Source organism: Cebidichthys violaceus, unplaced genomic scaffold (assembly GCF_023349555.1).
Source record: "Cebidichthys violaceus isolate CVI_PGR_0920_01 unplaced genomic scaffold, fCebVio1.0.p SCAF_1, whole genome shotgun sequence".
In the NCBI taxonomy this organism is placed as follows: domain Eukaryota; kingdom Metazoa; phylum Chordata; class Actinopteri; order Perciformes; family Stichaeidae; genus Cebidichthys; species Cebidichthys violaceus.
Window position 1 is genome coordinate 694390 of NW_027176262.1, and position 21091 is coordinate 715480.

Here is a 21091-nt window from a genome sequence, read left to right on the forward strand (position 1 = left end):
AACTAATTAACTAACTAGCTATATAATTAACTAACTAAACTACCTTTCTAACTAAGTATGTAACTAACTCACTAACTTGCTATATAATTACGTAACTAACTAAGTGCTCTAAAACCTCCTCATTATTAAACCTTTAGTGGTTTGATTTAATGGAGAACCAGCTGTTAGTCTTAGTCTATCAGATGTGATGTAAACCAGTTCTCAGGACTGACTGTGTGGACCATGTTGTGGACCATGATGTGGACCATGTTGTGGACCATGTTGTGGACCATGATGTGGACCATGTTGTGGACCATGTTGTGGACCATGATGTGGACCATGTTGTGGACCATGATGTGGACCATGTTGTGGACCATGTTGTAGACCATGTTGTGGACCATGATGTGGACCATGTTGTGGACCATGTTGTGGACCATGATGTGGACCATGTTATGGACCATGTTGTAGACCATGTTGTGGACCATGTTGTAGACCATGTTGTGGACCATGTTGTAGACCATGTTGTAGACCATGTTGTGGACCATGTTGTAGACCATGTTGTGGACCATGTTGTGGACCATGTTGTGGACTATGATGTGGACGGGTTTAGACCAGCATCAGCAGCAGGACTCAGGTCACCAGAAGCTCAAGGGTTCATCCTCTCAGCACCATGAACATTAAGAGTAAATCTCATCCACATGTTCCTCTGAATTAACCTTTATCAGCCATGTTCCTTCACATGTTCCTCTGCATGTTCCTCCGCATGTCCTCCGCATATCCTCCGCATGTCCTCTGCATAGCCGTTGCTATGTGTCATTGTGTTGTTCCGCGCTGGTCCAAATTTAAAGTAAAAGAACGAGAGTCAAAGTCATGACTCACCTGTGACTCTTCTTTAATTCTCATCTAAATAGAAGGTTATGTGAGCTTAAACTTTAGCAACAAACTCTGCGGTCCAGCCTCAGATACACTCAGCTAACAGCTAATAGAGCCACTAACAGAGCCGCTAACATAGGTGCTAACAGCTAACACAGCCACTAATAGCTAACAGAGCTGCTAACAGATCTGCTACAGCTAACAGAGCCGCTAACAGATCTGCTACAGCTAACAGAGCCGCTAACAGCTAACAGAGCAGCTTTTTTTTTACACTTTTTGTTGATAAAATGACATCATTTCATGTTTTTTATGAAAATCAACACCTGACTAAACTCTTTTGTACAAAGTTATCATCTTCCTCACGCTGTGGGTCATCACAGCTTTCCCACAATGCTTCAGGAGAGCCTCTATTCATACCTGTATTTAAAAAGCATGTACTCTGTCTCCATAACAACGGGGGGGAGGGGGGGGGGGGGGTCAGAGGGTTAGCATGACATCATCCTGACCCAGAGGAGCTCGTCTCTAATTAACGGCTGAGCGGACAGAGTGATTATTTCCCGTCATTATTAGCGTGTTAGCCGCGGCGTCATTACCGTTATTAACCCAGGTGTGTTTTCTCAATGACCCAATCCTCCACCTCCATGAATGAACGAATGAATGAATGAATGGAGCATCGATGAGGGGACGGGTGGAGCCGGAGGGGGCCCCGTGGCCCCTAGCAACGGCAACACAAAGAGCCAAAAAATACCATCGAGAGTTTAACTCATGATTCACTGTGACGTCTTCAACCCAATGTTTGCTCCACTCCTGGACTTAAGTACAACTTAGAGGTACTTGTACTTTACGTTTTTACTTTACTTTCCATTTGTTTAAATCAACAGTTGAAACAGTTGAAACAGAGACAGTGAGGAGCAGAGTGGTGTTAGAGTCCTTCTGCTCAGACGCCATCTTTGTTCTTTCACCAGAATTTAAAGAATCAGACGTGAGCGTCACTGACAATGATTTCCAACACAAATCAAATGATGAAGCACCGTCACAGTGTGAGATAGAATGTGTTCATTTGAAAGAATGAGAGAGGAAAGGAGACAAGAGGAGAGGAGAGGTGTGAGGAAGTAAGGAAGCAGAGAAGGGTTGAGGAGGAGGAGGAGGAGGAGGAGGAGGAGGAGGTGTGATTGCTCCCAGGAGGTTTCATTACCAGGTAATGGTCCTGATGATGAAATGTGGATGTGGAAAAAAGTAGGGAAGCTGCAGGAAGTGATGTCACGGGAGCGGAAGCTGCCAATTGGACGAGAGATTCCCGGACAGCTGCTATAAAACCTGAACATGAAGCGGCAACAAGACGAGAGACGAGACGCAGGACACCCTGAGAGACTAAAGGTACGGAGAGAGAGAGAGAGAGTGTGTGTGTGTGTGTGTGTGTGTGTGTGTGTGTGTGTGTGTGTGTGTGTGTGTGTGTGTGTGTGTGTGTGTGTGTGTGTGTGAGTGTGTGTGTGTGTGTGAGTGTGTGTGTGTGTGATGCAGGTGTGCACAGGTTCAGGTTCCTGCAGGAGTTTAATTTTGAAGCAGATGACTTTAAAAAAGTGTGAAAAGTTCATATTTAGTCTTTTTTCAGATGAATACTATTTGTAATATTTTGATCACTTGAAGCTTCTTTCTTTGCGTGAACTCATTGCTGGATGAATATCGGTGGATGAAGATGGTTCTTCATCGTTGTTGTCTGTTGCTGTCCTTTAAGATGTGTCATTATGTAACATGATCCTTCACATTAGCTCAGTCTCACTCTCTGCTCAATGCTGCTCCTCTGAAGCTACATCTCACCGTCTGCTTCAGGAGAACAACACACACACACACACAACAGGGTCACCACGGTGCGTTCAGGTGCAGACTGGGATATACAGGAGGACGCTGCAGAGAGTGAGTGTGTGTGTGTGTGTGTGTGTGTGTGTGTGTGTGTGTGTGTGTGTGTGTTATATCCACATGTGCATGAATGAGAGCTGCAGTACGTCAGCATCAGCAGTGGTGTGAACAGTTCACCTTTAGAGAGTGTGTGTGTGTGTGTGAGAGTGTGTGTGTGTGAGAGTGTGTGTGTGTTTGATGATGTACACGGACGTTTCTGCATCATCAAGAATGTGTGTGACGTTTACAACAAGTCTTTCTGTGTGTGTGTGTGTGTGTGTGTGTGTGTGTGTGTGTGTGTGTGTGTGTGTGTGCAGGGGAATGCAGGAGCGTGCACGTCAGTGAGCGTGCACGTGACGGTCAAAAGACATTTATTTGCAGAGATGGAAAACGCTAAAATTAGCCGATGTTGCTGGACAATACGCTTCACCAGCTGAGCTACAAGTGTTGACGGAGGATAAAGTATCAAGTAAAATGTGATACGTTGAACAGTACACATTGAAAACTAGTAAATAGTACATAATGTGTAGCTGTGGCAGTAATACTAGCAATACAACAATACACTGTAAAAATACTCAGTTACAGGTAAATATATTATTGTTTAATTATTGATGCATGAATGTGTTCCTCACCTCAGATGTTTTATTTACTTTTTATTCTGCTGATTAATGTTTAATCTATAATAAAACATCATCGTTTATTCATAATTCATAATCTGTGAAGTAACTAAAGCTGTCAGATAGATGTAGTACAATATGTACCTCTGAGATGTAGTACAAGTACAATATGTACCTCTGAGATGTTCTTTAAAGTAGTATAAAATGTAAATACTCAAGTACTGAACCACAGTACTTGAGTAAATGTACTTAGTTACATTGCACCGTAATAAAGTGTTTAATAAGTAACGTTTGGGGCTCATGTTGCGTTCAGGTGCAGCTGGGAAAGTCTGAGATCCTTCAGCAGACTTCAAACACACCGTCGTAAATATGACAGTTATGAAATATTATATTTCAAACAAGACAGTGAAGTATTTTGGAGTGAGGAGACTGATGACTCATGTTGTTGTTATTATTAATATTATTAATAATGATATTATTATTATTGTTGTTATTATTGTTATTGTTTCAGATGCAGTTCTGTGGCTGTTTGCTGGTTTCCTGTCTGATGATCATCACATTGCTTCACGTCGACGGCTTCAGAGTCCAACAGCAGCCGACACGGGTCAGAACACACCCACCCACCCACCCACCCACCCACACACACACACACACACACACACACACACACACACACACACACACACACACACACACCTCAGTGAAGATGTCGGTACTTGTACTTCCACTTCTGTGTTTCCATGTCGTGCTACTTTATACTTCTACTCGAGTACATTTACTTCACTCCATTACTTTAATACCTTTAGTTACTTCACAGATGATTGAAACATATATGATGATGTAGTATTATTATTGATGAACACATGAATACATCATAACACTATGATATAACACGTTACTTTTGGTTCTACATTTACAATAAGGGTTCCAATGGGTTCTTCTGATGAACCCGTTTGTTCTTAATGAAGCAGTTTAGCTCTTTAGAACACCAGCACACCCTCAGAGATGAAAGGTTCCACCAGGAACCAGCAGGGACAAGCTGAAGAACCCTACATGGTTCTATGAGCACCTTCACTTCTGAGAGTGTATTTACTGAAGTACGGCACATCACTCACGAGACAGTAGACCTGGTCTTGTTCTGACGCAGCACAATGAGTCTGGGATCAGGATCACATCGAGTCCTATCAAATCACCCCCAGGGCCAAAACCAACGGCCCCTCCCTCAGAGGGCCCCTCAGAGACCGGCATCACACGGCGCACCATCGTCAGAGCGGAGTTCTGTTTAGTCTGGACGACACGCGATCCTGTGACTCATCGGAGGCAGCGGGCGGACAGGAAGTCAGGAGCCGCTGGCTGTCGGGGGTCTGAGGTCAGAGACGCTTCACAACGAGGTCCTGACGGAGGAACACAGGAGGAGAGGAGCAGGGTGGCCTCCTCTCTGCTGAGCTCAATGTTTTCTGTACGGAGACTCCCTCATGAAAATAAAGAGGAGGAGACCAGAACTACACACTCAAGATCCTCTGTGTGAACCAGTCTCAGTGTAGACCCGATCCTCTGTGTGAACCAGTCTCAGTGTAGACCTGATCCTCTATATGAACCAGTCTCAGTGTAGACCCGATCCTCTGTGTGAACCAGTCTCAGTGTAGACCTGATCCTCTATATGAACCGGTCTCAGTGTAGTCCTGATCCTCTGTGTGAACCGGTCTCAGTGTAGACCTGATCCTCTATATGAACCACTCTCAGTGTAGTCCCGATCCTCTGTGTGAACCAGTCTCAGTGTAGACCCGATCCTCTGTGTGAACCAGTCTCAGTGTAGTCCCGATCCTCTGTGTGAACCGGTCTCAGTGTAGACCTGATCCTCTAGATGGAGTTACTTTAAGGAAAGGTTAAAGGTTGAGATGAGAACGTTGTGTTCATATCCTCGTCCCATCCTGTGCTTGTGTTCCAGCGTGTAGTCCGGCCCGCCTCGAGGGCCTTCGTTCTCTGGTCTGGTGCCGGAGGGGTTAAGGCGGGGGAGGAGCTGACGACGAAGCTGCTCCGGTTGGACGACCTGGTGAGGATGGAGAATGACGTGATGGAGCCGAAGAGGAAGAGGAGCTTCTCCGGCACCAACGCCCCGCTGGACCGCCTGTCGGTTAGCTCCATGGAGACCAAACAGGGAGGAGCCAAGCAAAGGTAGGATGACAAGCTGCGTCTTTAATACTCAAGTCAACGAACAACCTGAACTTTAGGAACCGTGCGAGTCTTTGGGTCCTCTTGTTCTTCTTCACGTGTTCCATCTCTGAGAACTGACTTCAACTCCTCCAGCCCACATTTAGTGACACTAACTTTGTCATTATTTGGTTATAGAGTATATGTTGGAAGAATGTCATGAAGCAGTCTGACATTAAAGATGTCATAATAGTGTATTTGTCTTCTGGAGGGATACTGAACTACTGACTCACCTAGAATAGACTGAGTACATTGTTCTTGCTCTTACTAGCTGTTATTAGCTGTACCTCGGCTGCTTCAGCGTCAATACTTTTGTAGTTCCTGTCTCTGCAAGGAAGGTGTGAATTAGGTTTCACCTGGTCAATCCTGAGCAATCAGTAGGTACCTGTACTTAACCACTGCTGTGGTTGGAAGCTTCCAAGCGTCGGCCGAACAAAGGCAACAGGGCAACTTTTTCAAGCCAGACTTCATCAAGCAAAGACTCTCTCTCCTCTGTCCTGATTCTCCTGGACTTGTCTGCGGTGTTTGACACTGTGAACCATCAGATCCTCCTCTCCACCCTCGAGGGGATGGGCGTCTCAGGCTCTGCACTCTCCCTGTTTGCATCCTACCTGACGGGTCGATCCTACCAGGTGACCTGGAGGGGGGCCGTGTCGGAACCACGCATGCTGACTACGGGGGTTCCTCAAGGTTCAGTCCTGGGCCCCCTTCTCTTCTCGCTCTACACAACATCTCTGGGTTCTGTTATTCGCTCGCATGACTTCTCCTACCGTTGTTATGCCGATGACACCCAGCTGGTCTTGTCATTTCCCCCCGATGACACCCAAGTGGAGACGACACACCACCTCAAGCTCAACCTGGACAAAACCGGGACCTGTCCATCACCATTGATGATACCGTGGTGACGCCGACTCGGACTGCGAGGAACCTGGGTGTGACCCTGGATGACCAACTGTCGTTCTCGGCAAACATCTCATCCGTCACACGCTCCTGCAGATTCCTGCTCTACAACATCAGGAGGATTCTCCTCTTCCTCACTGACGAGACGGAGCAGGTTCTCATCCAGGCTCTTGTCATCTCCCGCCTGGACTACTGACACTCTCTACTCACCGGAGCCCCGGCGTCGGCCATCAGACCTCTGGAGCTTGTCCAGAAAGCCGCAGCTCGCCTGGTGTTCAATCGCCCCAAGTTCTCCCACACAACTTCCTTTCTCCGTTCTCTACACTGGCTCCCTGTAAGAGCTCATCCAGTTTAAGACTCTGGTGCTAGAATACAGGGCAGTGAAAGGAACAGCTCCTTCCTATCTCCAGACCACGGTCAAGCCTTACTAATCATTAATGATGTCATAATATCATTCTTGTGTTTTCAGCAAGGTTGTGGAGTTGCCGCGGCGACGAGTCAATCCTCCCATCGACCGGATCGGAATGAGTCGTCTACCAAACAGTCGCGGATAGGCCACGCCCCCTCTCTGTGACAGCCCGCCCCTCCTCCACAGCGCCCTCCTCTGGACAGGTACGATACTGCAGTCAACTCAGTCCTTAAAAAAAACACTGAAATGGTCCCTGAACGCCTCTCTGTCTGTCTGTCTCTGCAGAGGAATCACCACAGATGCATGAAACACGCCCACCACCTGTCAATCATCCACCTTCACTTCACCTGGATCCCCCCCCTACACAGCTATGAATGTTTAATGATGGTTTAATGAAAGATTAACTTCATAAGATTATATATTATAATAATCATATATTTCACGTTTCATTTATAATTTCATGAATAAACAGCTGTTTTTTTTTTACAGCATTTAAATTTGGTAAATTACTCAAGTAACGTACTTAAGTAAACGTTTGTGGTACTTGTATCTGAAACAGCTTAATCTGCATGTTGATGCCAATACTTTGTACTTTTACTGAAGTATAATCTAGAAAGCAGAACTTGTAACAGATTCTTTCTGAACTGAAGCGTCGTGACCGTTGTCCCCTGAATGCATCATCCCCGTCCCTCCTGTGACTTTGACTGGAGGCTTCGACGCCTCGACGCCGAACATCTGACACGACTTCACTCGAGTCGTTTTTGTTTTGCAGCAGCAGGTCTGTTTGACGGCAGGACGACGCGCTGAGAGACATCTCCACGGCACCGGGACACGAGAACTGGACCGACCCGCTCCGTACATTTAGAATGTTAAAGCCCAATCTGTTAGTTTACCTCTAGTGGTCATTAGAGGAACTGCATCTTTAAAATGTTAAAATTTAAAACACGTATCGACTTCCTTTGAGAGAGAAAAGATTTAAATCTGGAAAACAAGAAAGCTGGTTTACACAGGAAGTACTACTGACTAAACTGTAAACAGGAAGTGGTTAGCCTAGCTTAGCATACTGACTGAAAGCAGGGGCAAACGGCTAACATGGCTCTGTCCAAAGCAAAGAAAAACATCTGTGAAACTGAAAGAGACGAACACGCCTCGTATCTCAGACGGTAAAAATAAAATAATAAATAAATGAGGGAATGTTCTAAGATTAAAGCCGTACATTTTATAGAAGAAAAACAAAAACAAATGAATCCTTTAAAAACATCATGAACAACAACTTCCTGTCAGCCTTTAGACCCAGCGGGTTGAGGTTCACACGAGTGCTGCATCAGCACGTTACTGGAGGACGTGAACCTTCAGCAGTGAGCCGGAGGTCCAGTACGAGTCCTGCTGCTGTGGAGACGTCGTGGTCAGCGAGAGGTTCACTTTGAGTCCGGATCCTGTTTGAAACGCTTCTCACTGCCTCCACTTTGACTGTGCTTAATAAAGAGAAATGATCTGCTGAACGAGTCCGTCATCTTTAAATGAATGTATTTATATAACCGCAGTTCTATTAGCTTAACTAGAGCTAGAGGAGTCGCCCCCTGGTGGCCACTAGAGAGAATGCAGCTTTAGCTCATGATTAATCCACTCATTGTTTCAGCTCTTCAGACTACAAACACCTCATGCAGTTATAAACAGAAGAGGTCAGAGAGCAGAGGTGAGTTTCTGTCGAGTCTTTATTAAGAAAAAGTATCACGTGATCCAGAACAGACACCGAGGTCTGATCCGGATCAACAGAATCACCAGAATCATCCTTCTGTACAGCCGCTACGGGAGCAGAGAGGGGACAAAATGGACCAAACACAAACACCTTCACATTCAGAAACATTTTGATCTCCAATCCAAAATTAGAAAGTTTTGAAAAACTTGTAACGCGGCGATACTTTGGTCAAAAAAAACGACAAAATGTCAACATAATTATTCTTACATCTCAGCTCTTCGTCTCTAAACCAACGGGGTCCAAACAAGGAACTCTAGTGTCTGCATCGCCTCACTTTACCGTTATTAGACTTTACATTTGAGCTGTTTGATGTCACAGCAGCTGTGGTCACTTTCAGTTCATGTTGACTACAAGCAAAACGTTGTTGATACTAAAAGGACATATTTTAGGAGGATTCTCAGTTGTACTTGTATCACTTAATCCTGTAGGTTCAGTCTGTCATGTAGAACATCTACCAGTGCAGTGAGAGCTTAATAAACTTCATAAATCATCTGATATGATGGTTTTAAATTGAACATTGATCCAGATTAACAGTTAGACTTTACTCTCAGAGATAAAGCTAATGTAGCTGCTAGCTCAGGTAGCTCGCAGGTAAAACAAATAAAGTGGCGACATTAAGGATCCAGTTTGTTTTTGAGCCAACGCTAATGGCAGTGATGGCCAACATTAGAATTACCTCCATATAAAAGTGACTGATTAGCTAACAGGATCCAGTTGGTTTGAAACTAATGCTAATGTAGCATATTGCTAACATTAGCTAAAATTATGAATTTAGCTACATTAGCTTCAGCATTACAGATGTGAAGATCCAGTTAGATTAAAGCTAATATAGCTAACTGCTAATATAAGCTATTGTTGGGAGATAAAATGAATATAGCCGACATCAGTTATCTTAGTTGGCTAACGCTAACAGTAGCTAATAACACAGGCTTGGAGATTGACTGCTCACTTTACTTTACTTAGAGGTAAGCTAATGTAGCGCTAATATTAGCTATCATTGTGGATCCAGTTGGTTTGGAGCAAAAGACAAAGAAGCTAACTGCTAATATAATAGCACCATTTTGGAGTAGATGTTAATTTGTTTGACCAAAGACCTGTTGAGTTAAAGGATCAGTGTTTAGGATTCAGTGGGATTTATTGGCAAAAAATGTAAAATAATATTCACAACTATGTTTTTTAATTAGTGTATAGACACCTGAACACAAGAGTCGTCGTGTTTTCGTTAGCTTAGAATGAGCCGTTCATAGCTACATGGGGAGTCGGCCATGTTACTACGGTAGCCCTGAACGGACAAACCAAACATCGGCTCTAGAGACTCTTTGGTATTTTTGCGTTACCTGAAGGCCACCGTAGTTCTCCGACAGGGGTGAGCGGGGGGGGGTATTCAGGTGGTTGCAATCTGCAACAACACAAATAGATGGCACTAAATCCTCCACACTGTCCCTTTAAGTCAGAGTGATTTGACCTCGGGCCTTTATTAAGGCAGAGCTGGACCTGAGGAGGGGGGGGGGTAGTGGGATTGTTCAGGAATCAACACATTACAAAGAAAAATTAAATAAAGTGAATAAATCCTATGAAGGTTTAAAATCAGAGAGGCATCCGGTTTCCTTCCACGCTGATTTTAACAGCGTGACCCGGCTTCGTCAGGCGCCGGATGTCCGCAAATCTACGCAACTGTTTGTCGACGCGGGTCACTCCCTTCTTCATCGGACCGTGCTGAAACAGACAGAAAGGTCACGCGTTAGCACGACGCTAACGGGTTCACAGGTCCTTCAAATGTTTAGCCGGCTCTCCAACTTCATAAAGAGTGATGAAACACGAAGTCCAATTCAAAGCCAACGCAAAGACGCAAAGCAGGCGTCCTTTGAGCTCGTGATGACTAGATGTGTCTGTGGTCACAGACAACGTCGCTGCCGGATCGTGTTGATGGAGCAGCTACAATGTTAGCGTAGCCTAGCGTAGCCTAGCACTGACCTGGAGCGTCGTTTAGTCGATGTTTCATCACTCTGCTCATGCAGAGGAAGCGTTCATGTTATTTACATGTTGCATCACCAAGCTTCCCAAACGCCACGACCTCAACCACCAACAAGAGAGAGAGAGAGAGTGTGTGTGTGTGTGTGTGTGTGTGTGTGTGTGTGTGTGTGTGTGTGTGTGTGTGTGTGTGTGTGTGTGTGTGTGTGTGTGTGTGTGTGTGAGACTGATATAGATGGTAAATATACGTTTTAAGATGTTTATCATCACGTGCACAACTACAGAGAAGAGGTCTTTGGTTGTGAAAATCTAATATGCATGAAACTAAATATATATTTGTGGTATAAAGGATTTAAACTAGGATGTAGTAAATGTATGTGTACAGAGAGGTACACTGGTGGTAAAACAGTGAGTAGAAATATACAGAAGAGGTTGCTCTGTTGGATTGTTGCAGTATTAGATATCAAACACAGTGACTACAGGTTCAGGTTTAAAGGGACAGTACTGGTGTTATGAGGTACTTCTACATACTCTGTGTAGTACTACAGTAGATGAAGTATTTTAGACCTCTAAAAGGATCAGAATCAGTTTAAGTGAAGACTACATGAAGTACTACACAGAGTGTGTGTGTCAGCAGGGAAACCCTCACGGCGGTCTAACCGTCACCACACGCCATGCAGGACTTACTGCCCCCCCTACAGGCTGGCAGCAGGACTACAGGGGCATTCTGTTGCCCTCTATGCTGATCTTCACGGCTCCCTGTGGGCGGCTCGTTTTCTTCTGCTCAGCGACGCGGCGCTTGAGCTTCTCCATCTGGCTGAGGCCTTTCTTATAGCCGCTCTACAGAGGACCAATCACAGCTCGGCTCATTACCTCACTTCCTGTGTTCAGGGTCAGACCTCCAGGAAGGAACCTGGATCTATTTCTTTACCAGATTCTCTCCTTCTACCTCCTCATTACTACAGAAAGATGGATTTATACACCAAATATGAAATGTGCTCCTCCTCGTCTCCTCTCTCCTTTCCTTAAACCCTCGTGTGACTCACCCTGTTGGATTCCATCTCTACGTTCCATTTGGGTCGAACTACGTAGTCTTTGTTGGACGGCATCGGAACACGAGCACGGGCACAAAAACCAGGGTCACCGGGTCTCAGGGCTCTGAGGAGGAGGAGGAGGAGGTGAGAAATAAGGAGGCGGAGGGACTCAGAACAATGCTGAGCTCTTCAGTGTCATCAGAGAAGAACGGGATCAACAAACAACTTCATCTGAAGATCAACTTACTTCTCCTCTCCAGTCAGCTGCTTCTCCAGATCTCTACGAGGAGTCTGACCCCCAGAACTACAGAGAGAGAGAAAGAGAAAGAGAGACAGAGAGAGAGAGAGAGAGAGAGAGACAAAGAGAGAGAGACAGAGAGACTCTGGTTTACATCATGATGGGTTAAACAGTTCAACAGATCAGAGCATGAACCCAGCAGCTGAGTCATCATGCTAACATTAATGCTAACATTAATGCTAATATTAGCATTGATATTAGCATTAATGCTAATATTAGCATCCTCCAGCTCACAGCAGTTAGTCAGAAGTTTGTATTTTATTCACACTTTGCTTTAAAGGCCTTTAGGACGTGTGCAGCACAGGACAAACTGAACGAAGACGTTCTTCAGTTCACTCAGACAGACTGAACTCTGAACCCTGAACCCTGAACTCTGAACTCTGAACCCTGGACTCTGAACCCTGGACTCTGAACCCTGGACTCTGAACTGTGTCGAGGTCTCACAGCGGAGGAAGAAATACTCAAGGTACAAATAAAACACCCTGCATTCAAAATGTTAGTGTAGTTAGTACCTGAAGTACCAGGAGTAAAAGTACTCATTATGCAGAATAATATGAGTTATATGTTATTGATGCATTCATGTGTTCTTTAATGTTGCAGCTCATTTTAAATACTAGTTTAATCTATAATAATAATAATATAACAGCATCTTGTATTACTTTATTTATACGTTCTATTCATTTGAATCTGTAAAAAGTAACTGAAGCTACTTAAAGACAAATGTAGTTAAAAGTACAGTATTTCCCTCTGAGATGTAGTAGAAGTATAAAGTAGCAGAGAATGGAAATACTCAAGTAGAGTACAAGTATCTCAAAAGTGTACTTAGTTACTTTCCACGAGTAACTTGTGTGCAGAAGACGAGCGTCAGACAACAACACTTCTCAAGCTTCAGGCTTGTGAGAGGCAGGAGGGAGGAGACAGAGGGGAGGAGTTAGGAAGGAATCAAGGAGTCCAACGTTAAGAAACAGACTTGATCCAGTCTGACCGGTGTGTTCACTTTAACCTGAACTCCGTCTACAGGCAGGACTCGCTGTGCAACCATGCAGCTGTGTGACTGAACCTGATTGGTGGAGAGAAGACGTCGGGTTCCTCCGCCCTCTCCACCTTCGGAGACTGACTGGGGGGAGGGGGGTGGGGGGAGGAAGAGGAAGAGGAGGAGGGGGAGAGATGAAATGGAAGGATGAGGAGGAATGAAAGATAGAAACACTGAAGGTGGAACTCAAAAGAAACAAACGGGAGGAAGAAGGAAAGAAAAAAGACGATGTGTGAGGATGAGAGAGTGAAAACCTGCAGAGACCTGAGCAGCAACATCATGTCCTGATGGAGGAAAAGACCCATCAGGATCTAGACCCAGGTCCACGAGGATTATTCAGCCTTTTGGTGTAAATATTAGTTACTCAGGACGTCCATCACGGTTAGTAATGTGCTGCCATAGAGCTGATCCCCCACAGTCTATCGTTAACCATCACAGTGTAAATAAAGTTCAACGTTAACCATCACAGTGTAAATAAAGTTTAATGTTAACCATCAGAGTGTAAATAAAGTTTAACGTTAACCATCACAGTGTAAATAAAGTGTTAACGTTAACCATCACAGTGTAAATAAAGTTTAACGTTAACCATCACAGTGTAAATAAAGTGTTAACGTTAACCATCACAGTGTAAATAAAGTTTAACGTTAACCATCACAGTGTAAATAAAGTTTTAACGTTAACCATCACAGTGTAAATAAAGTGTTAACGTTAACCATCACAGCCATCACAGTGTAAATAAAGTTTAACGTTAAAACTTTATTTACACTGTGATGGTTAACGTTAACCATCACAGTGTAAATAAAGTTTTAACGTTAACCATCACAGTGTAAATAAAGTGTTAACGTTAACCATCACAGCCATCACAGTGTAAATAAAGTTTAACGTTAAAACTTTATTTACACTGTGATGGTTAACGTTAACCATCACAGTGTAAATAAAGTTTAATGTTAACTGTCAGAGTGTAAATAAAGTTTAACGTTAACCATCAGAGTGTAAATAAAGTTTTAACGTTAACATGTAATCTGTAAAATACAGAGCTGAACCCTACGGAGCGGACGTTTGAAGTCGAGGACTGAGGCTTTGAGGACGACAGACTTTACTTTTCTTATTGTATATTTTGTTCTATTGAGACGTTCACACAGAAACTGTAAAAGAACAAAAGCATAAATGCTCTCCAGTATGAAGTTTATCAAGAGAAGTTTATCAGAAGAAGGTTTGTCAGGAGAAGGTTTGTCAGGAGAAGGTTTGTCAAGAGAAGGTTTGTCAGGAGAAGGTTTGTCAGGAGAAGGTTTGTCAGGAGAAGGTTTGTCAGGAGAAGGTTTGTCAGGAGGTTTGTCAGGAGAAGGTTTGTCAGGAGAAGGTTTGTCAGGAGAAGGTTTGTCAAGAGAAGGTTTGTCAAGAGAAGGTTTGTCAGGAGAAGGTTTGTCAAGAGAAGGTTTGTCAGGAGAAGGTTTGTCAAGAGAAGGTTTGTCAAGAGAAGGTTTGTCAGGAGGTTTGTCAGGAGAAGGTTTGTGAGAAGGTTTGTCAGAAGGTTTGTCAGGAGAAGGTTTGTCAGGACAAGGTTTGTGAGAAGGTTTGTCAGAAGGTTTGTCAGGAGAAGGTTTGTCAGGAAGAGTTTTGTCAAGAGAAGGTTTGTCAAGAGAAGGTTTGTCAGGAGGTTTGTCAGGAGAAGGTTTGTGAGAAGGTTTGTCAGAAGGTTTGTCAGGAGAAGGTTTGTCAGGACAAGGTTTGTCAGGAGGAGTTTGTCAGGGGGAGTTTATCAGGAGAGGGTTTGTCAGGAGAAGGTTTGTCAGGAGGAGTTTGTCAGGAGGAGTTTGTCAGGAGGGGTTTATCAGGAGAAGGTTTGTCAGGAGGAGTTTATCAGGAGAAGGTTTGTCAAGAGAAGGTTTATCAGGACAAGGTTTGTCAGGAGGAGTTTGTCAGGAGAGGGTTTGTCAGGAGAGGGTTTGTCAGGAGAGGGTTTGTCAGGAGAAGGTTTGTCAGGAGGAGTTTGTCAGGAGGAGTTTGTCAGGAGAAGGTTTGTCAGGAGGAGTTTGTCAGGAGGAGTTTGTCAGGATGTGTTGGTACCTCAGTCGTTGTCTCTGAGGCATCTGCTGGTCCAGATCTCTCTGCTGTCGCTCTTCTCTCGTCATCCCTTTATAGTTAGACGTCAGTCCGAAGATGGGCCTGGACCACTCGTCTACAGACAGACATCAACATCATCATTATTTAAAGAGATTAATCTTAATCTCTGTGGGGATTCTAAAGAGACAGGAGGTCCTCACTGATGAGCTTCAGGGCCAGGTCTTTGTTGGACCGAGACTCTTTGGGATGTTTGTACAGGAACATGACGGAACGTCCAATCCCGCTGTGCTTCAGAGTCTCCTGACTCACGCTGGGCAGCTGGAGGAAGGAAACAACACGGTGAAATGCTGAAGTCTCTAACGAACCATACAAAATAAACTTCTTCTGTTCTCACTTCCTGGAGGATCCTCAGCAGCTCCTCTCTGATTCTGAGGGCCGGCAGAGATTTGTCCGGCAGAGGGCTGATCCACTCTTTAATGGCCGACATCACACCGCTGTCAATGAACGTCTCCTTCAAGTCCTGTCTGAGGGAAAAGCACCACCACAATACATTCTGATGTTACAACTGGAATTATTGTAAATGTTTGGATCACACGAGTCTGAATCTAATATCTAATATTATACTAATAATCATAGTACTATACTAATAATATAAGTATAAGAATATTATAATATTATTAGTACAATACAAAGCATGACAAATGACTGAAAATGATATAATAATAAATAATAAATAATAACTTCTTCAGGTGCATGACGACGTGCGGCAGCAGGGTGAGTTTCTTCAGCGCCGGTTTCTTCTGACTGTTCAGAGTTCGATCCTCCTGTTGAAGGTAAAACATCACGTCAGCATTAAAAGGAAACGCAGGAGTCGGGCGAGAGGAGGCTTTTACTTTGGCGGGGCGCACCTCTGCGGCCTCGTTCATCTTGCTGATCATGGCGCTGACCACGTCATCGGCGTCGCTGATGAACGTTCCTCCGTCGCGATGCCGCCTCTTCCTGCTGTTCATCGCCTTCCTCCGAGCGAGCATGATGTCGAAGTCTGACATGAAGCTGGTGCTGAAACCCAAACACCAAACAGCAGATCAACTTCTTCTTCTTCTTCTTCTTTGTTTGAGTTTGATTCAGAGTTTAAAGAGCAGTAAACTGGTTTCTCTTTTTGTTAAGTTCTACTTTCATTTAGGGGTCGACTGCACAATACGTTACTATAATAAATCAAATAAACATAAAAGTTAAGTAATTATTGTTACTGTTCTGATAACAGAATTTCTGCCAATAATTACGTCCCCTCATTTGATTGGTTGATTGATTTTGATCTCACTGATCTTTCTGTTATTGTTATAGAATCTGGTCCTTACTCTTGGCCGCTGCGGTCGACTTCGTCGTCAGAGTCGGACTCCTCCTGCTGTTGCTGCTGCGCCTCCTTCGCCTCCTTCTTGTCTCCTTCCAGGTCCTCCTGGTTGAAACCCTGCAGGAGGACGGAGGACCCGGTTAAACCATGGAACCGTGGTTCTTATTAAAAAGAACCGTGGTTCTTATTGAACCGCTGACGGCCGTACTCACCGTGAACTCCTCTTCCTCCTCGTCTCCCGACTCACCGAAGATGTCTGCGATCATCTTCCTGGAGGACACAAAAGTTAGTTTTTTAATAGAAATAATAATAAATAAACGTGATTCACAATCTTCCTGCACTAAAACAGAGACTTACCAAATATCTAAATATCTAATCTGCAAACTTACTTAATACTGAATTACTTTTAAATGTTTAAATAGTTTCTGATCATTATTCTGTCTGTTGTTGAATCCTCTGATTAGTTTAAAGACTTTTAATTTAATTATTAAATAACTCTGGAATACATTGATGATGTGAGGTTGAGGGAACTTACTACTAATACTACTACTACTACTACTACTATAACTACTACTATTACAACTAATACAACTGTAAATACTACTATAACTACTACTGATACAACTGTAACTACTACTACTACTACTATTACTAATAATAAGAATAATATAAGAACTTAATAATAACGTAATAATAATAACAACTTAATAATAATAACATAATAGTAACTTAATAACAATAACTTAATAATAATAACAACTATAATAATAACTTAATAACAATAATAACTTGATAATAATGATAACATAATAATAATAATAATAATAATAATTACTCCTCCTCGTCTCCGTCTCCTGACTCGCTGTCACTGCCGAACAACGCCTTCTCGTCCTTCTCGTCCTTCTTCCCGGCGCTCTTCGTCCTCTCGTCTTCCTCGCTGCTGTCTGAGCCCAGTTCTCTCAGTTTAGCCGCCAGACTCTCATCAGGACCGACCGGCCCGTCGCTGTCAGAGTTCTCTTCGTCCGACATGGCGCGACTCCTCTTCACCGCTGAGCACAACACACACACACACACACACACACACACACACACACACACACACACACACACACACACACACACACACACACACACACACACACACACACACACACACACAGAGTCAGCACATTATAATCTAAAACTCTATTATGATTCATCTTTATTCTTTTCCTCATTTATTTTCAGCACATTTTTTCAGTGTTTTTCTCTTTATATGTGGTTTTGTAAACTTGTTTTTGAATATTTTTATTAAATTATGAGGGTGCTGTCTGATTAACATAATATAAAATAAATAATAATATACTATGAAATAAATAATAATATAATATATAACATAAAATAAATACTATAATATATAATATAAAGTCATATATATTGTAATATAAAATATATAATATATAAAATAAAATATATAATAATATAATGTCAAATAAAAATATAATATAAAATAAATAATAATATAATATTATATAGTATATAATACAACATATAATATAACATAATATAATAAGTAGAAACTGAATAGATAAATAAAATAGTCGTGGTTCTGGAGCATTTTTAAAAGAAATGCAAAACATTGAATATGAATAAATATCATGTTTGTTTATCATGAAGTCAAACGTTCTGCAGTAACTTAAAGCTCTAATATTCTGACATGTTGAAATGAGTTTGTGCAGTAAAAGTTATTTCAGACTTTTATTATGAAAATCAAACTGAATGATGTTTCTTATAAAGAAGAGAAGCTTCTCCTTAGAGTTCCTCTTCCTCCTCTTCCTCTTCTTCACCAAAACAAAAGAAATCTTCTGTCTCAAATATCCCACAATCCTCAGCGTCAGTGAAGACAACAGAACAGCTGACAGGAGTCACCTCACCTGGTTTGTCTGCATGCTCTTCATCCTCATCATCCTCACTGTCTGACAGGACGGCCTTCTTCCTCTTCACTGCGCGCGCGCGCACACAAACACACACACACACACACACACACACACACACAGTCATAAACATGTAATAATAATGATAATAACACGCTGGTCTGAGGTCAGTACCTGGCTTCTCGTCCTCTTCGTCACTCTCGTCTTTCTTCTCCTTCTTCTCTCCATCACTTCCTGCTGCAGCCTTCCTCCTTCTCCCCTCCTCCTCCTCCTCCTCACTGTCAGACTGCATCACAGCCTTCCACTTCCCTCCTCCTCCTCCTCCTCCTCCTCCTCCTCCTCCCTCCTCCCGTTTCTCCTCCTCCTCCTCCTCAGAGTCTATCTGTGCTGCCTTGCGTCTCGTCGGTGTCTCCGTCTCAGAGTCACTGTCGGCGTTGGACCGGCGCTCCGGAGACGCCGTTGGTTTTGCGTCCTCGTTCTCCGAGTCGCTGCCCGGGGCCGCTGTGCGCCTCCCCCCCCCCTCCTCCTCCATGTCCGAGCTGCTCCTCCTGCGTTTGGCGGGAGACGACGCTCCTCTTCCTCCCTCCTCCTCCTCCTCGTGATCTGAAGCTCCGTGTTTGGCGGGCGACTCCTCCTCGTTGTCGGAGCCGCTCATCCTGCGTTTGTCGTCGTCGCTGTCGGCGGGTCGAGGGGGAGGAGCCTCCGCCTCTGAGTCGCTTTTGTTGTCGTCGTTGTCACGGCGACCCCGGGGGGCCTCCCCCTCCGAGTCGCTGTCGGCTCCTCTGTGCTCGTTGTCGGAGCCGTCGGCTACCCCCCCGCTCTCCACGGGACGGGGGGGGTCTCCATGGCTGCTGCCCTCGTCCTGTTCAGACAAACCATTCAGATGAATATGCTTCACTTATTTATTTATTTTATTTATTATTTATTTATTTATAGACATTCTTAGCAGCGGTCAGGATTTTAAAAAATTATATTATATTATATATATTATATGTATATAATATATATTATATATATTAAAATATTGTAATATTTCACTAGTTAATAAAAAGCAAAGAGTGAAGAAGATGTTTTATATATTCTGGTATATTTGGTTTTGCACTAACAAGACTTAAAATAATTAAATTATGATTCATTAACTTCTCTCCCCCCCCCCCCCCCCCCCCCACACCTCTGATTGATGTCCGTCGCTCCTCTTCTCCTCCTCTCCATCTGACGCTGGATGTTCGTCCTGAACTGGAGTTCCTCCTCCATCGTCTGCAGAACAAACAGTCTGAACGTTATGACGATGATGATGATGCTGATAGGACGCTGTGGAGGAGGTGGAGTGTGATGGTACAGATGAAGGTGTGAGAAGCTCACATCCACACTATTGATGGAGTCTGACCTGAATCTACGGAAGCCCGCGTGGGTCTGGCACGTTCAAGTATCGAGTACAACATTTACTTTAACGACACAAAGATCCCAGACTCCATGAAAACAACGGTTCACAAGTAAATACCATGATTACAAAGACGTAGAACCGAGAACTCAATAAGATAAGATGAAGCCTTTTAATACGGCATCATCGACAACATGAACATCTCAGCTTTACGGCGTTTATCAGAGACGCTTTGGTTCCGCACAATGGCAGCTAGCAGCTAGCATGTTAGCTCGTTAGGAAACAAACCAGAACAACAGTTTGTGTTTGTTTTTACCGGAGTGGCTCGCGGACATGAAGTCGTCCTCTTCTCCGTCCATTCGTGACACGAGGAGAATGTTCCGTTTACGTTCAGCTTTAACGTCAACGCGGGAAAAACAAACCAGATCAGAGAAACGATGCGTATAGCTAGCTAGCTAGCCACTGTAGCCCGGAGATCCAAAATGGCGGAACTTCCGTCATATACACATGCTTGAGTTTTTTTTAAAAAAATTTAATAAACTTTATAAACAACAAACATAACAATTCACAACAATAATACGTACGTGTTTATTCAAATACTGTACTCAAGTACAACTTTGAGGTACTTATATTTGTACTCCACAACAATATCTCACAGTTACTTTACAAAAATAAGATACAAATAAAAAGTTAAAAAAAAAAAAAATTAAGCTGAAACAATTCCTCCATTAATAAATTAAAACATAAAAAAAAAAAATAATTTCACTTAAAACAGATGATTTACACAGTGTGGTATTAGTACTGAGTACAGGATCTGAATACTTCTTCCACCACTGAATACAGATATTTACTCTTTCATCTGGAATATAAATGTGTGAAAAAACGTAAAAAAAATTCCAACTTTTATTTTGGAAGTGTTCACCGGAAAAGCTGGTCTTCTATAATATGTCTGTCTTTGTACTCGGTACTGTTGGTTTCACTTGGAGCCATTTACAGTCACGTGCCGACAGCGCCCCCCTGTGGTCACGGTGCGTAATTACATATAGACATGTGGTTACACAGAATAAACACATACAGCTGTTCCTGTGAAGACTTTCAAAATAAAAGTTTCAAACTGGAGCAGGGTGTAGTTACGCAGTGTGACCACCAGATAAAAAACATGACTGGAATACATTATTTTCTTATTATTACAGTTTGTTATAGTGCTTTTACTATTTATTATTAGTATTATTATTATTGAACACATTAAAGAACAATATATCGTAGATAATAAATACATATGATACAATACAAACATTCAAATAAAACATTCAAACGAAGGAAATGTATTCATTCATATACTATTACACATATTTAAAATCATATATACATATATAATAACCCTAAAATGACATATTGATAT

General features: G+C 43.1%; 2 protein-coding genes across 5 annotated transcripts; one reads left to right on the plus strand and one right to left on the minus strand.

The window, feature by feature from the left end:
* The first annotated feature begins 1369 nt into the window (after positions 1-1369).
* On the plus strand, positions 1370-8447 carry ostn (osteocrin). The gene is made up of 5 exons (XM_068704790.1): positions 1370-2229; positions 3877-3969; positions 5314-5540; positions 6946-7088; positions 7171-8447. Exons 1-4 carry the CDS (start codon positions 2176-2178, stop codon positions 7028-7030), a joined length of 459 nt encoding a protein of 152 aa, XP_068560891.1. The 5' UTR covers positions 1370-2175; the 3' UTR covers positions 7031-7088; positions 7171-8447.
* A 135-nt stretch (positions 8448-8582) lies between these two features.
* On the minus strand, positions 8583-20156 carry LOC137868188 (protein IWS1 homolog). 4 transcript variants are annotated; one of them, XM_068704810.1, is made up of 16 exons: positions 20006-20156; positions 19480-19619; positions 18483-19170; positions 18309-18377; positions 17231-17444; positions 16608-16665; positions 16403-16512; positions 15953-16103; positions 15786-15868; positions 15439-15568; positions 15245-15362; positions 15048-15159; positions 11897-11953; positions 11662-11773; positions 11303-11455; positions 10274-10360 (listed from the first exon to the last, which is right to left on the minus strand). In XM_068704810.1, exons 1-15 carry the CDS (start codon positions 20046-20048, stop codon positions 11330-11332), a joined length of 2211 nt encoding a protein of 736 aa, XP_068560911.1. In that variant the 5' UTR covers positions 20049-20156; the 3' UTR covers positions 10274-10360; positions 11303-11329. The 4 variants fall into 4 exon arrangements, with proteins under 4 accessions (XP_068560920.1, XP_068560903.1, XP_068560911.1 ...); XM_068704819.1 differs by lacking the exon at positions 11303-11455 and having other exon boundaries at positions 8583-10360; positions 19480-19565; XM_068704802.1 differs by lacking the exon at positions 11303-11455 and having other exon boundaries at positions 8583-10360.
* Between the last annotated feature and the right edge of the window lie 935 nt (positions 20157-21091).

Excerpts from the sequence above, each read along its gene's own strand:
- LOC137868188 (XM_068704802.1), bottom strand. The coding sequence starts at position 20,048 with ATGGACGGAGAAGAGGACGACTTCATGTCCGCGAGCCACTCCG. Across the intron at positions 16,513-16,607 it reads AGGAGGAAGAGGAGTTCACG|GGTTTCAACCAGGAGGACCT; the intron begins GTGAGTACGGCC and ends GTCCTCCTGCAG. Across the intron at positions 16,104-16,402 it reads GTCGACCGCAGCGGCCAAGA|CACCAGCTTCATGTCAGACT; the intron begins GTAAGGACCAGA and ends TTTGGGTTTCAG.
- ostn (XM_068704790.1), top strand. The coding sequence starts at position 2,176 with ATGAAGCGGCAACAAGACGAGAGACGAGACGCAGGACACCCTGAGAGA. Across the intron at positions 3,970-5,313 it reads TCCAACAGCAGCCGACACGG|CGTGTAGTCCGGCCCGCCTC; the intron begins GTCAGAACACAC and ends CTTGTGTTCCAG. Across the intron at positions 5,541-6,945 it reads CAGGGAGGAGCCAAGCAAAG|CAAGGTTGTGGAGTTGCCGC; the intron begins GTAGGATGACAA and ends TTGTGTTTTCAG.